The sequence below is a fragment of the Schistocerca nitens genome, chromosome 7 (genome assembly GCF_023898315.1).
Source record: "Schistocerca nitens isolate TAMUIC-IGC-003100 chromosome 7, iqSchNite1.1, whole genome shotgun sequence".
In the NCBI taxonomy this organism is placed as follows: Eukaryota; Metazoa; Arthropoda; class Insecta; order Orthoptera; family Acrididae; genus Schistocerca; species Schistocerca nitens.
In genome coordinates this window covers 354,925,772-354,941,458 of record NC_064620.1, presented here as the reverse complement: position 1 = coordinate 354,941,458, position 15,687 = coordinate 354,925,772, and the positions used below count along the sequence as shown (strand labels likewise).

At 41.5% G+C, this 15,687-nt stretch overlaps 1 protein-coding gene across 1 annotated transcript in view; it reads right to left on the bottom strand.

Annotated features, from left to right (window-relative positions):
* Positions 1 to 15,687, bottom strand: part of LOC126194914 (partitioning defective protein 6) — a 148,362-nt gene that overhangs the window by 4,796 nt on the left and 127,879 nt on the right. The window contains exons 3-5 of the mRNA XM_049933285.1: positions 6,643 to 6,770; positions 5,071 to 5,337; positions 2,178 to 2,483 (exon numbers count right to left, since the gene is read on the bottom strand). Of these exons, the coding sequence (XP_049789242.1) occupies positions 2,193 to 2,483; positions 5,071 to 5,337; positions 6,643 to 6,770 (686 nt within the window). The 3' untranslated portion in view covers positions 2,178 to 2,192. The remainder of the gene's footprint in view (positions 1 to 2,177; positions 2,484 to 5,070; positions 5,338 to 6,642; positions 6,771 to 15,687) is intronic.

Here is a 15,687-nt window from a genome sequence, read left to right as displayed (position 1 = left end):
CGAGGAATGGCAGCACATTTTGTATCATCAAGAAATAGGGTGAGAGTGTCATGCACATGATACACGAACTGGGATGGACATAATCAAAACAAAGGCGTTTCTCATTACCGTGGGATCCTCTCCTGAAATTTCCATCACCAACTTTCTGCTCTGAAAGCAAAAATATGTTATTGACGTTGACCTACATAGGGAAAAATGATCATCATAAAAATATAATAGAATTATTGTGAAGGTGGTTCAATGAACCCTTTGTCAGGCACTTAAGTGCGATTTGCAGAGTAACCATGTAGATGTTGATGAATTCAGACACATGCTGGTAGTGCGTAGGCTTTCACAGCTAGCGCCTGATTCAGGTAAAACTTACCATCTGAGAGGCCCTGGTCAATGCAGTCTTGATTAAAAGTAATTGATGTCATTCTATCAGCACAAAGTCAACATCAATATTTTACCTAACTTCAGACCATCTTTACTACTAAAATTATTATGGTGTTTATGAATTTCTATTGCTTCTCTATACATGCCTGCACGATAATGCGATGTCCTTGCTAAAGCATTCGTCTCACTGAATTTTATTTAGTGGTTACCATCTCAAAAAAATGTGTTCTGCTACAGCTTATTTTTCAGTATGTACTACACAATAGTTCCCTTTGTGTTCAACTATGCAGGTGTTGATGCTTCTTTTTATGGTTCCAATATATACTTGTCTGCAACTGCACAGGGTTTTATACATCCCATGTGTTGCGGGAGGGGGGGGGGGGGGTGCTGTGCAACTTTTTCGGTTCTTAAATATTCATTAATCTTCTTGGTGGTTGTAAAATCATTTTGTCTCCATACTTGGCCAAAAACATTCCTGGTGCCATCCATAATTTTATTAATGGAAGGGAGAAAAATTGTTTCCAGATGGCAGCCATTGTCACTCAATACTTCCGACTTCTTTTCTTTGATGGAGTGCTCAATCAATCTCATTACTAGCATATCCATTTCTCTTGAAATCTGATGCTAAGTAATTTAATTCATCCTGCAAATTCACTGGCTCACAAAATTTTGTTGCCTGTTTTAATGACACTTTTCTTTGTCTAGGACGATGATTTGATTCCTTGTGGAGATATTGACCTGTGTGTGTGTGTGTGTGTGTGTGTGTGTGTGTGTGTGTGTGTGTGTGTATACCTTGTGGCCCAGAATCCCACCAGACATTTAATTACACATACATCAGAAAAATTAAGTAGATGATTGCTCTCACTTTCTCAATCAGAAACTGTATCTTTTGGTTAATACCATTGAGATGTACCAAGAAGATGTTCAGCCCTTCTTCATTGTTAAGTCCATACTACAAAGATATCATCCACATAGCGGTGCCACTTAGCTGGCCTTTTACTGGTCACCTTTAGCACCCAGTGTTCAAAGAACTCCATAAATAAATTGACAGCAGCTGGATGGATCTGCACTCAAGCATTATTCTCTTCAGTATCAGGTTTCTGCTATCTGATTAAAACTGAGCACACTGCCTTTGTTTCCAAATGAATCCTGCCAGGTTTCTTACTTAGTACAATATGCTCAGGTTGTACCACAAAATGTCATGGTAACACTGACACTGGATAAAGAGTTGTCACATGAACACTATTATCTACATTTGTAGGATTTGTTCAATGCATCATTTATTTTGATGATACAATAATCATTTTAATTTCCTCAATTGCAACTTGTAAAGGGAAACTGTATCTTTCTCTGACCTTCAGGGTGATTGGTGATAACGCCATCACATCACCGAATTGACAGGCTGCCACAGATGCATAATAATTTCAGTGCTAAAATAATGCAGTAAGATGCTCCTTGGATTCAGAAAACCCTGTCATAATCAAGATCGATGTTGTTTCTGTACTGCACTGTAAATCACCAATATCAGCATTTAAATGTCTGAACAAGGTCTACTGTATGACTTCAACTGCTCCTAACATCTGTTACTTGTTTTTTGAAGTAGAAGAATTCCATTTACAACCAGACCCTAAAAATTGTTCAAATAAGGGCAAAGATTTATATACCTAAATTTATTCTGGTAACACAATAATACCTTTTTGTGATTATGCTCAGCAGTGTCACAGATGCAATACTATTACACACATTCCTATCAAAAGGATAAAGTGAGTAATTGTTCAGTCTAAAATTGAACATATTCTTACCTTACAGGCAGAAAGTCAAAGGTGAAGAACACCATCATCTGGACGTAATCCCTGAGAATGTGTTTGGTGATGGGTTCCATCTATGTCATCGCCTTCTAGTGACATGCCACCCGTCATATCCACAATTTCATCCTGGTCATATCGATCATCATCTGACCCGGTTGTGGCTGTTGACTGTTGGCTGCCTGATGATAACTGAGAATTTCTCGAAAAAGAACCACGCCGAGGAGCTGCCACCGTACGCTGATTTGCAGGTTTTACTGTGATTATCAGATTTGAGCTGTTCGCTACCATCATATCTGTGACCTGAAAGACAAGAATTACAGTTCTGTTACATAAACCTTTAACTGCACTAATGAGACTAAGTTACATGCAGTAAGATATAACACCTTCATGGGGACACAGAAAGAACAAGAAAGGGGGAGAATAAAAAATATATACAGCACAAATAAAACAGCAGGCTAGAGAAGAACACTGAGATGATTTGAAATAGGAGTTGTATACTATGTGTTTACTAGTGTTGTCCAAGAACTGAAGGCCATTTGTTATCTGCGGCGGTATGGATGAAATTTTTCACTAATTGGCAACACTAGCTTGTAGTGCGGGCTTCCCTATCCACAACAGGTGGTCGTGTGGCTTGGTAGTTTATTCAGTCTGGCTGTGGCTGCTGTTAGAGATGGACAGTCTGCTGCCGTCTCGCACAAAATGTCAGATGCATGTAGTTATTTGCTTTGTTAATGCGAAGAAGCTCCATCTAGTAGAAACTCATCATTCTCTGACTGCCATTTGTGGTACTATGATTAAACTGTGTAATGTTAGCAAGCAGTGTACTGAGTTCTCGAGCAGTAGAACCAGTGTGCATGACATGGATGAAAGGGGAAGGAGATCTTCAATTGTTGATGTGTTGTTTGAGAAAAATGAGGCTAAACTTCATTAACACTACCATCTGACAGTCCAGGACCTCACAATTTTGATTCCAGAAGTCAGAAAATCAATGATCCAAACCTTTTAAATAAAAAACTGGGATACACGGAGGTGTGCACTTGTTGGGTGCTGAAAATGGTTCATCAGGAAAATCATATGGAGAGTGCTCAGAAATTTTTGGACGGTTTTGAAAGGGAATCATTACAGGTGATGAAACAGTCCAGAAAACTCTTCTCAGCCAATGAGGGGGCCCAGGCAGAGTTGTCAAGTTAATTGCAGACCAAGGTGGGAGATTTTTTGACAAAGGGGTCAAGACTCTCATTTCTGAACTCGAGAAGTGCATCGAACTTTCTGGGGACTACACAGAAAAATAGTGTAGCCATGTATGAACAATGTGAGGTACGAATTTCGCACAAATAAAATTTTCTTGATTTTTAAAATGAAAACAGTCTTCAATTTGTTGACAACCCTTATAGTTGGAGAATCTATGCTGGAGGAAATAATTACAGATTACTTCCCCACTTTCATATACCATTTTAACAATGGTTCCAGGGTACTTTCCTTAGAGATAAGTTATCAAAGCAAAATTCAACTGAGAAAATTAATAAAGTATGAGGCAGAACTGCAGTACTTACCTGTATATGGAAAAATGTTTAGTACTGCTGATAGACATATATAAAAGTAAAGACGACACTATCCTAGCTTTTCAGAATGTCAGTTCCTTCCTCGAGCAGGAGAAATGGATAGGTTGGATAATGTGAAAAAGGAGGACTGATCATGCAGTCTCCAGAATGGGTGGGACCTACTGAACAATTCTGAAAGCTAGGATGGTGTCATCACTTATTTTTATACTAGCTGTTACCCGCAGCTGCGCTCACATTGGTAGTTTTGTTATGATGACTGATAGTCATTAAGTAAGCTACTGTATGTGCAATAACATCAGCTGTTCTCACCTGTCTGCCCGTTTGCGTAAGTGTAGGTCAAGATATGTGCTCCACTCTCCCCCCTCAGTGTACAGTGTATGCAGTGTTACTGACAAGCAGTATGTACAGAAGAGCAAGGGCAGAAGTGCTCATCCAAACATCATGCTACTGAAGTAGTTATATGTTATACAACATGTTCAGTATGCGACAAATAGTGTCCAGGTATGGATTAAACACTGAAGATTGTATAAGCATTGTATTCATTACTTTGAATCATATCACGTAGCATATGTCAACCAATAAAAGCTTTTTTACAAATATGATAAAGATAAAAAGTTAAAGAGTAAATAGCTTCCTGAAAGAGTAATTCATATAAGAACCTTCAATCAATAAGGATATTGAACTACACTTTCTAAAGTATCCCATGCTCTTCCCCAGGGTTGAAGCTACGTCCTTACCAAATACAATCAAAATCTGTTCAGCAGATTAATCATGAAAACACGACAGAGCTATTTTACCATTTATGACATTAGTACGGATAAAACTTTCAAATATTTTTTTTTCCTTGGTTCAATTTTGATGAAATAAAATGCATACGGTGCCACAAACTATGCCTAGTTACCTGCGAAAACCCAATGAAAATTATCTAGTAGTTTTGGACACATGAGTGCAGACAAGCAGACATGACAGTTTTACAGATTTATTGTTAGCACAGATATGGCTATCAACAGAACAAAACACTAATGCCTGCATGAATGTACTGGCCAGACATTTTATCTCATATTTTTGCACAGGTAAAATAGCTTTTTCTCAAATAATAAATAATCACATGGACAAAAACTGTGCTGTAATGAAACTAGTCTTTGCCATGACTCAATAGAGAGTAGCACATGAAATGTTATATTAAATCAGCTTCACCACTTCACAAAGAATCACTCCCAAATAAAACAAAGCACAGACGAAGAGGCAAAACTGTTATAATTCATGGCCTTAGAAAGGATTAACACTGAAGAAACTTAATGATCAGAAAATTTAAGTATACACACCTGGTCTAAAGTCTTCCCATTGACTTCAATACCATTGACCTCAAGCACCTCATCATTGACAGCAAGAAGTCCTGTACTCTCAGCAAGGCCGCCTGGTACGAGGCGTGAAATGAATATTCCAGGTACTTTCTCAAGCCCTTGGGGAGTTACTCGCACAGACGTGCCGTCACGAATGTAAAAACCAAGTGGCTTATCGGAGCCATGCTTCAGCAGCCGGACTCTGCGATATGTTGCTGGGACTACATCCACATCAATGATTGCAGACACCTGTAACATATTTTGTCACCATTTTCAGAAAACATTAAAACATAGATATGAGAGACTGACATATATTGCCTAAATCTTGTGTTACTGTAATGCTGTGTTATTTTGGCAAGACATTATGTATTTTCATGATTCAGTTCTTTTGTGCCTAATTGCAGTACATACAAAGGTTATAGATTCGCTGAAAATTTTTATTTCCAGTACCCTTAACCATAAACTTATTTATACACAAAATAAATTAGTCATCTCAGATAACTATTATCTGCAGTTAAAAGCTCCACATATAAATTTACACAAATCTTGGAATTTTACAGAAGGTGTGTATAGCACAAAATGTACATGCAGATTATATAACAAAAATGTAAGATCAGTGGCAAAAAAACTGAAACTGAACTTAGAGTTATAGCATTTTATACAGCTTTCAAATTCAGTATTGAGAGAGACGTGCATCACTGATAGTCAAATATTTTATACCTAGCAAAAGGTAAAAAGTAAAGTCCTTGGTAAATGCCCATGACTGGACTACTGTCCTGTCTGCAGGTAGAGTCCAGCCTTCCTATTTTCCATGACACTAGGATGGGGAGGGGTGGCATGTCCCTCGCCCCAGCCAACTTTTACCCCAGGCAAAACACCCTGGTACTCATTTGGTAAAGGCTGAGTGAACCAGCAGCTGTTCTGGAGAGATGGAGCAAGAAAAATTCTTAAGTTCTCACCTCTGCCCAGGTTAAAATCTAGGACCTACATGAGTGGAGTCTAGAGCTCTACCCGTTACACAGTCATTTTTATATTGAGTATTAAAATATAATACATGTTCAATATGTAGTACAAGTGTTATAATGTGACTATGACTCTAAATTTTGTTTTTGACACAAGTAAATGCTGAGTAGTTACAAAAGTTATATCATGAATGGTAACTGACACATCCACAATCAAGATTTGTTCATTACATTATACTGCATTTTATCATTTAACATTCTGGAAAAAACCGTAATAAATATACTAGTGCTGGAAGATTCAAAACATAAAAGAAAAAAAGCTTGATCTCCAGTGCCTGGAATACTATTAAGACTTCTTGATAAAAAGTTAGGAAAAAAACAGGAAAAAAGGATATGTACAAACAATTAAGGGAAGGGATAGTTACTTCAAAGATTCTGAGATACATTACAAGCAGAAAAGGAATCTGAAGTGAATCTCCAAAAGTAGCTCTTAATAAGTACACATGCTAAAATCTCTCAAATATTGTTAACTTTGATTTCCAATAATTTATTTATCTATTTTTAATTAGAAATCTCTGCAATTGTTACACACCTGCCTGAAATCATGTGGGTTAGAGATGGCAAGATGAGTCTTGGGTTTGCTGGGAGTACCAAGAATGGTGGAAATCAGGTTTCTTGGTTTGTATGTCCCATAACCATTTAATTCTTCCAGACTTTCTCCTGTAACAGTTCAAAGATTGTACAAGAAATGTTAATTATGTAACAGTCCTCCCCAATTTTTCTTTTTCTGTTTCTACTACTATGCTTATTACTGACATGATCTGCATCAGAGAGAGTAAATTTAACTGAAAACAATTACAACATTTTATGGCTGTACAATTGATGTATTTCTATATTCAATTTCTATAGAAATGGACTATTGGGTATTTGACACAGAACACATGATAACATGTACAAATTTATTCAAAGAAAACAAAATGCAATAATAATACACAGACCTTTGAAAGTCGAGAAAGAAAACTTACAGAAAAATTGTACTTCCGAGATTGTTATGCGACAGCAGTAAGACATTTATTCTCATCAAAACTATGCAAACAAACCTGCATGCCTAGCAAAGCTGGAAGGGCACCAAAAAAACTGAAACCCTTTTTCAGTGGGGAAAATGATAACCGTTTTGACTCTTAGTCAACAGTGATAATGTGGGAAAGGTAAAAGTGTTCTTGAAACATGTGGATAGAGACTTTATCTACAAAAGACCACAGTTAATATGCAGTTAAATGTTAGTGATCCAGGGCAATGCATCTGATCATATACATGGGTTAAGCAGCAAATTTACAAGAATTTTTATTCAATATTGTTGTCTAACCCACACTACTCCCAAGACTTGTTCGTATGTGCCTTTTTTTATTGCTTCCTAACACATAAAAAACAGTAAATTTGATAGTGGAGGGAAGTGCCAGTGGGGGCAGGTGGTGGTGGGGGGGGGGCGGGGGAGGGGGGGGGGAGGGTTTAACACTTTCAGAAGGACAACAGATAAAAAACAGTAAATTTGATAGTGGAGGGAAGTGCCAGTGGGGGCAGGTGGTGGTGGTGGGCGGGAGGGGGGGGGGGGAGGGTTTAACACTTTCAGAAGGACAACAGATAGCAAGTTCATATGGTCTTAGGCTATAATAGCTATGCAGATATTAAGAGATGTTTGCACAGGTTACCAAGTGTGGAAAACTGCATCAACCCAATTTTAGGACCAGTGCAAAATTTTACCAGTGTGCTACAATGTGGTGGCCTATAGCCTTTCACTTGCAAGGGTAGTAAGCTTAACTAACATAAATATATTAATTTTACATGTATACACTGAACTGTTTAAACGTATTTAAATTTTATTATTGCTGTTTAACATTGCAAGGAAAAGGGGAGAGGGGTGGGCAGGAAAAAAATATAAACAATAGCAGTACTGTGAATTGAACCCCGAGTCAACAAATTGTCAGTCCAGCACATGACCAGTAAGCTGTGCGACTTAAATGTAGCGCTGCTTGAAAATCCCTCGTACTCTACGCTTAGATAACTTAAAACACTGTTGGCACATTTATGCGTCCTGTTCAGCCGACCCTCTCACTGGCGCAGACCAATTATTTCCATATCTTGGCGAATAAAAGAAATTCGAGTATTTATCATAAAATACACTTGCCTCTTTGCATGCTATCATTTGCAAAATACCTTGCTTCGATACCCACAATAATTTATAAAATATGACAATTGCTGCGGCCACACTATTCCCAATGCAGGGACAGAAATGTGCGCATCATGCGTGACCATTTGATGGATATAAAAACCAGTATCTTGATAACGAAATGAGATATCGTTCTGCTCTCAATTTTAAATAAATTTTCATTGTTTTATCTACATTTCACACTCATAAATATTTGGGCTAAAATCAACCAGCTGCAAAGTTTACACAATGCATTTTTACCTCTGTAAACTTTTTAAATTCTGTGCAATGCTTTATTTAATTTGATGTACCACAGTAACTATGCCGAATAATGAAAAGAAATTCTGTCCTTTATCGAGCGAAGATGTCAGACAGTAAGATATGCAAAAATACAATCTTTTCACTTAATAGTATTCTTAAGATCAAATGATAAGTACTTTGTAGCAGAACATCGTCTCTCAGCACAGGTAGTGGATTTAGGCGAGCAGTACATACACAAAAAAGCCGCTCTCAGCACAGAATATAGAGGGTATGTCTGCAGCAGTCAAAGGGTTAAGATTTGGAATTAATATTTTATCAATGAGATTAATTAAAATGTTGGTAGCAGGAGGGTTCTAACCCGAAACAATGAATTACCAGCGTATACACTAAACCACTCAGCCACAGGACTGGTATGACAATGGTTGCTCTAAAATCCCTCATACTTTATGTCTTCACAATACTTCACTTGCTGTGCTCAAAGAAAAACACAGGCTTGGTGCTGTTTTGTTTTCGGACGCAAAAAACAATTACGGTCATATGCGCCCATGTCAGAACCGTAGAACACGAAGACGAATAAGGAGTTAAAAACGACTACACGTTACGCCCTATTGACAGACAGAAAGACAGCTAGAAACAGGGACATTGAGAAACCTCCATAAAATACATGATAGAGACAACGGAGGTCCTGAACTAAAGACTAAATGTCCTTCGCCACACTGCTAGGATGGACAAAAAGTAAAACACGGTCGACAGCCCCAGCCCGTGCATCGTTCACTAAAACGGCTGATAACTCACATGGCAAACATAAATGAGAACATAAGTGTTTAAAAGAAGGAGATTCCGCCAGGAAGATGGCGATCCGTCAAAGGTTGGGGGCAATGAGCACAAAGTGGTGGGGGATCACCACTTAACAAATGGCGATGGCAAAAAAGACAGTGCCCAATACACAACCTAGCTAAAATGATCTCCTCGCAGCGAGAGTGCCGAGAGGAGGTCAAACAAGCCGCTGCGAGAGGTTTAACTCCCCCAAGCTTGTTCCCATAAAGGGATGACCAGTGGGGACATGAAAGTGACACCACTTGCTGACAGCCGGCAACAAAGAGATCATCGGAGGGAATGGAAGAACAAGCGGGCCGAGATACGAGGACTGCAGCCTTGGCATCATCGTCAGCGGCCTCGTTTCACGTCAGACCGACGTGACCAGGGACCCACATACACATCACAGTGGCTCCATCAAGAGTGAGCAAGTGAAAGCTTTCCTGAACACACTGCACTCAGACATGGACGGTGTACAGCACACAGAGGCTTTGAGGAGCACTGAGAGAGTCGGAGCAGATGACGCAATTGAAAAACCTGTGTCGCCGGATATACTATGTGGCCTGATACAGGGCGAAGAGCTCCGCTGTAAATAATGAGCAGTTTTCTGGAAGCCGATACTGAAAGTCGTCGGTGCCAATGATGAAGGCACATCCGACACCATGGTCAATACAGGAGTCATCAGTGTACACAGGTACTATCACGAAGTTCTGTGCGACGGTCGAGAAACTTACGGCGATAGAGTGAGGCTGGAGTAATGTTCTTAGGAAGAGAAAAAAATCCAAGGTGTACACGGGATGCCGCACGAAGCAGAGGTGGTGAAGGATTCACACCTGTTGAGAAAGTGGCAGGTAGCGTGGAGTTAAGCTGCCGGAGCAATAGCCGAAAGCGAAACTCCAGGAGGTAACAGAGAAAAGGGATGTGCACCATACTGGTAATCAAAAAAGTCATTGAGGGAAGAAGCATAGGATGGATGGCCATGCATGGCAGACAAATAGCATGTGTATCTGCTGAGGAGAAAATCACGGCGGTATGACAGCGGCAGTTCAGCAGCTTCTGCATACAGCATCTCATCCGGGCAAGAGTAAATGGTGTATGTGGCCAAACGGAGGTCATGATAGTGGACAGACATAGGTCCGCTACAAGCGGAGGAGGGTAGTCCGATCCCCACCCCAGGACGTACCTCTGAGGGGACACAGGACAATGAGGGACCGTGTACAGCGGGCGGCCAGGTAAGACATGTGCAAGGACCAGGAAAGTTTCCTACCGAGCATGAGCCACAGGAATTTCGAAGTTTCAACGAACGGTAGAGTAACAGGTCCGAGATACAAAGACTGTGGAAGAAACCAATTGCACTGCCAGAAATTCGTACAATCGGTTTTTTCAGTGGAAAAGCGAAAGCCATTGTCAATGCTCCAATAGTGAAGATGATAGAGACAATGCTGAAGATGCTGCTCAAGGAGACAAGTCCGTGGAGAACTGCAATAGATGGTAAAATCGTCAACGAAAAGGGAGCTGGAGATGCTCAGCAGGAGACAGACCATAACAGGGTTAATGGGGACAACAAAGAGGACAACGCTCAAGACGAAACCCTGAGGCACACCATTTTCCTGGATAAACATGCCCGACAAGGCAAAGCCCACACATACTTTGAAAATTCTGTCTTTTAAAAATTCCTGAAGCAATCAGGGCATGTGGCCTTGGAAGCCCCATGTGTAGAAAGTATGGAGGATACCAGTCCTCCAGCAGGTGTCTTACGCTTTTTCCAAATCGAAAAAAACGGCAACAATTTGATATTTCTGCAGAAAATCATCCGTGACATGGGTTGACAAAGTGACAAGGTGGTCAACTGCAGAACAGTGCGCCCAAAATCAGTGGTTAGTAAATTTCGAAACTCGGGCCACCATACCATCTGGGCATGAATCATATGTTCCATCACATTGCAAACACAGCTGGTGAGAGAAATGGGGCGGTAGCTAGAAGTAAGGTGTTTGTCCTTACCAGGCTTAGGTACGAGTATGACAGTGGCTTCACACCAGCGTCTACCAAACGTGCCCTCTGCCCAGATGCGATAGTACGTATGAAGGAGAAAGTGCTTGCCCACAAGAGAAAGGTGCTGCAACATCTGAATGTGATCATCATCTGGCCCTGGAGTGGAGGAGCATCGGGATGAAGTGAGGGCATGATCTAGCTTCCTCATAGTAAAGGTAGCATTGCAGCACTCAAGATTCTGAGAAGAGTGTGGTATCGCTCAAGCCTCCTCCACTCGTTTCCAATGGAGGAAGTCAGGATGATATTGGGTGGAGCTCGAAATCTCCGAAAAATAGCGGGCGAAGGTGTTTGAGATAGCAATAGGATCCACTATGACATCATCTGCTACAGTCAGGCCGGAAATTGGGGAATGGACCTTGGTCCAAGAGACCCGTCGGAAGTAAGGCCATACGACAGAAGAGGGAGTGGAACTGTTAAGAGACCTGATCAATGAAATACAGCTAGCTTTTATGGTACCCTGAAGAAGGCTACGCCACTGTGCACGCAACTGTTTATGCAGTTTCCCATCGTAGTTTGATGGTTAAAAACGCGGAGAGCACACCTTCGCGTGCGAATTGCGTCGCGGCATGTCTCAGTCCACCAAGGGACTGGGACACGTCGCGGTAAATAGAGAGTGCCGGGAATGGAACATTCTGCGGCGGCAAGGATAACGTTTGTAAGGTATTCTACCTGGTCATCAGAAGTGCGGAAATGTTTGTCGAAGGTCGCCAGGGAGGAGTAAAGCCTCCAATTGGCCTTACAAAGCTGTCATTTGGATGTGCAAATAGTCAGTAAACGGATAGCACATGGGAAATGGTCGCTTGAGTACCTGTGGGAGAGACGGACCACTCGAGACGACACACAGGCTGGGCAGTGCAAAAGGACAGGTTCAAATGAGAATAGGAGTGCTTGGAGTCTGAAAGTAACGTGGGTGCTCCCGTGTTAAGACAAATGAGGTTAAGTTGACTGAGAGTGTCAGCCAAGGGGGCACCTCTCTGACAGGTTCTGGGAGAGCCCCAAAGGGGATTGTCAACGAGCAGCAGAAAGGGGTGAGCAAGTTGCCCAATCAGCTGGAGGAAGTCTGCCCTGGTGACACCGAATGATGGAGGGACGGTTGGTTTAAAAGAGGGGGATGGGGGTGAGAAAGGACCAAACTGCTAGGTCATCGGTCCCTTGTTCCAAATAAAACAATGCCACAAGGGTGAGATTAAACAAGTGAGACTGACAATACAAAACTGAGAGAAAGGAAAAATCCCAAGCACTTCGGAAGGGTAACAAACACTTAAATGGGCAAAAGGGGAGAAGAAAACCACAGAAACGCAAGAAACGCGTAGAAGAGATTAAAACGACAAAACAGATTACCATGGTTGGCTGACCACGAGAATAAAAAGGAGAAGCCAGCCACTCTGCAACACATTAAAACCTCCACCCTAAAAGCACTAGGGTGGAGGACACAGGGGGACAAAGGACATGCGCTGAAACTTAGATCAAATGATAAAACCCACACTCATGAATAAAACGTAAAAACTAAATTAGCCGATGAGGCGTTGTCAGATAAAATTTGCGGCGACGACTCCGTTAACCAAAGATTTCATCGCAGGGCAGTCAAAGTGGGACAGTGCACCAGAATATAGTTTTAAGATTTCACAACAAATGCCTCCGAGTGCACTTACTGTTAGCCAACATCCAACACATGTTCTGACTTCCTTGAAAGAGATACTGAATGTGTGTGTGTGTGTGTGTGTGTGTGTGTGTGTGTGTGTGGTGGGGCAAGCTGCGAGTTTGGTCAGCAAACGTTATTTTGTTTCCTCTGCCCTCCTATGTTCCTCGTAGGCATGCACTTGCTGGCACAAACTGTTATGGCACACCTAGTGCCATCGTATGTCACAGCTGCAATTTACGGATTTGCGGATAATCTCAAGCAATCGTCAAGAAATTGAAGCCTATACAACGCCCATTTCACGATAGATTTTCATACCAGATGACACAGGCGCATATGAAGGCCGAATCCCTAAATGTGTTTACATTTATTTCTTTTAAAGTTATTCCGAACTTGGGACACTTTTCAGATTATGCAGGCAGTGAATTTTGACTTACGAGGCCGAAATTCTAATATGTTTGACGTTTACAGTTATTTAATAAGAAAACAATAATGAAAATAAAAATGCGAGGAACGACCAAATATGAAGCGCCGTACAACGCGACTGTCAGTGATATAGGTTTCCATGGCTGAAAACTGCAACGCAAAATAACGAATGCGATAGTTTCAGTATTAAGCTAGTTCTAGAAGTGGGAACACTTGTGCCGACAGCAGGATAAACTGGTTGCGATGTCACTTGATATTGGCATCAATTAGCGTAGCGCAAATCAAGAGTAAATTAAAAACAACTCTAGTCGCGGTACGGTCGAGCACCTTCGAGGTCGGTTCAGTAAACATCACAGCTGCGCGCGAAGTCCGCCTATCATCTTTCAGACGCACTGGCTCAATTTTCCCCTGCGTGCCTTCAGACAAATCGACAAATGTATCCAGCAGACAGTATGGCGCCGATCATGTATGGCATCCACTGGAAACCACAAAGACGAGGAAAGGAAGTGTCACTGTGCTGCGTTCCGGATCACTTGAGTCCGCTCGCCCTATCACAGTTTCATTCCTGAATAACACACGCAAAGAAACTACGCGTCGGAATTTCTCTAATTTTGGTTTCATGGTCATTAGGCGAGATACATGATAAACGGCACAGTATGTTTGTTGATACGTTCAGGACCTTTACCCCTTGGAGTTTTGTGAGTAAGGCTACTTGCAACGCCTAACACCTTCTCTCTCTCTCTCTCTCTCACACACACACGCCGCCGCCGCCGCCGCCGCCGCCAACATGATTTTCGCAATCAACTGTTAAGCAAGGTGGCCCACGGAAAGTAGTACATTTTCATTTGATTATCATCAAGTTCTTCCCCCATGAACCATGGACCTTGCCGTTGGTGGGGAGGCTTGCGTGCCTCAGCGATACAGATGGCCGTACCGTAGGTGCAACCACAACGGAGGGGTATCTGTTGAGAGGCCAGACAAACATGTGGTTCCTGAAGAGGGGCAGCAGCCTTTTCAGTAGTTGCAGGGGCAACAGTCTGGATGATTGACTGATCTGGCCTTGTAACATTAACCAAAACGGCCCTGCTGTGCTGGTACTGCGAACGGCTGACAGCAAGGGGAAACTACAGCCGTAATTTTTCCCGAGGGCATGCAGCTTTACTGTATGATTAAATGATGATGGCGTCCTCTTGGGTAAAATATTCCGGAGGTAAAATAGTCCCCCATTCGGATCTCCGGGCGGGGACTACTCAAGAGGACGTCGTTATCAGGAGAAAGAAAACTGGCATTCTACCGATCGGAGCGTGGAATGTCAGATCCCTTAATCGGGCAGGAAGGTTAGAAAATTTAAAAAGGGAAATGGATAGGTTAAAGTTAGATATAGTGGGAATTAGTGAAGTTCGGTGGCAGGAGGAACAAGACTTTTGGTCAGGTGATTACAGGGTTATAAATACAAAATCAAATAGGGGTAATGCAGGAGTAGGTTTAATAATGAATAAAAAAATAGGAGTGCGGGTTAGCTACTACAAACAGCATAGTGAACGCATTATTGTGGCCAAGATAGACACAAAGCCCATGCCTACTACAGTAGTACAAGTTTATATGCCAACTAGCTCTGCAGATGATGAAGAAATTGATGAAATGTATGACGAGATAACAGAAATTATTCAGGTAGTGAAGGGAGACGAAAATTTAATAGTCATGGGTGACTGAAATTCGTCAGTAGGAAAAGGGAGAGAAGGAAACATAGTAGGTGAATATGGATTGGGGGGAAGAAATGAAAGAGGAAGCCGCCTAGTAGAATTTTGCACAGAGCATAACTTAATCATAGCAAACACTTGGTTCAAGAATCATAAAAGAAGGTTGTATACCTGGAAGAATCCTGGAGATACTAATAGGTATCAGATAGATTATATAATGGTAAGACAGAGATTTAGGAACCAGGTTTTAAATTGTAGGACATTTCCAGGGGCAGATGTGGATTCTGACCACAACCTATTGGTTATGAACTGCAGATTGAAACTGAAGAAACTGCAAAAAGGTGGGAATTCACGGAGATGGGACTTGGATAAACTGAAAGAACCAGAGGTTGTAGAGAGTTTCAGGGAGAGCATAAGGGAACAATTGACAGGAATGGGGGAAAGAAATACAGTAGAAGAACAATGGGTAGCTCTGAGGGATGAAGTAGTGAAGGCAGCAGAGGATCAAGTAGGTAAAAAGACGAGGGCTAATAGAAA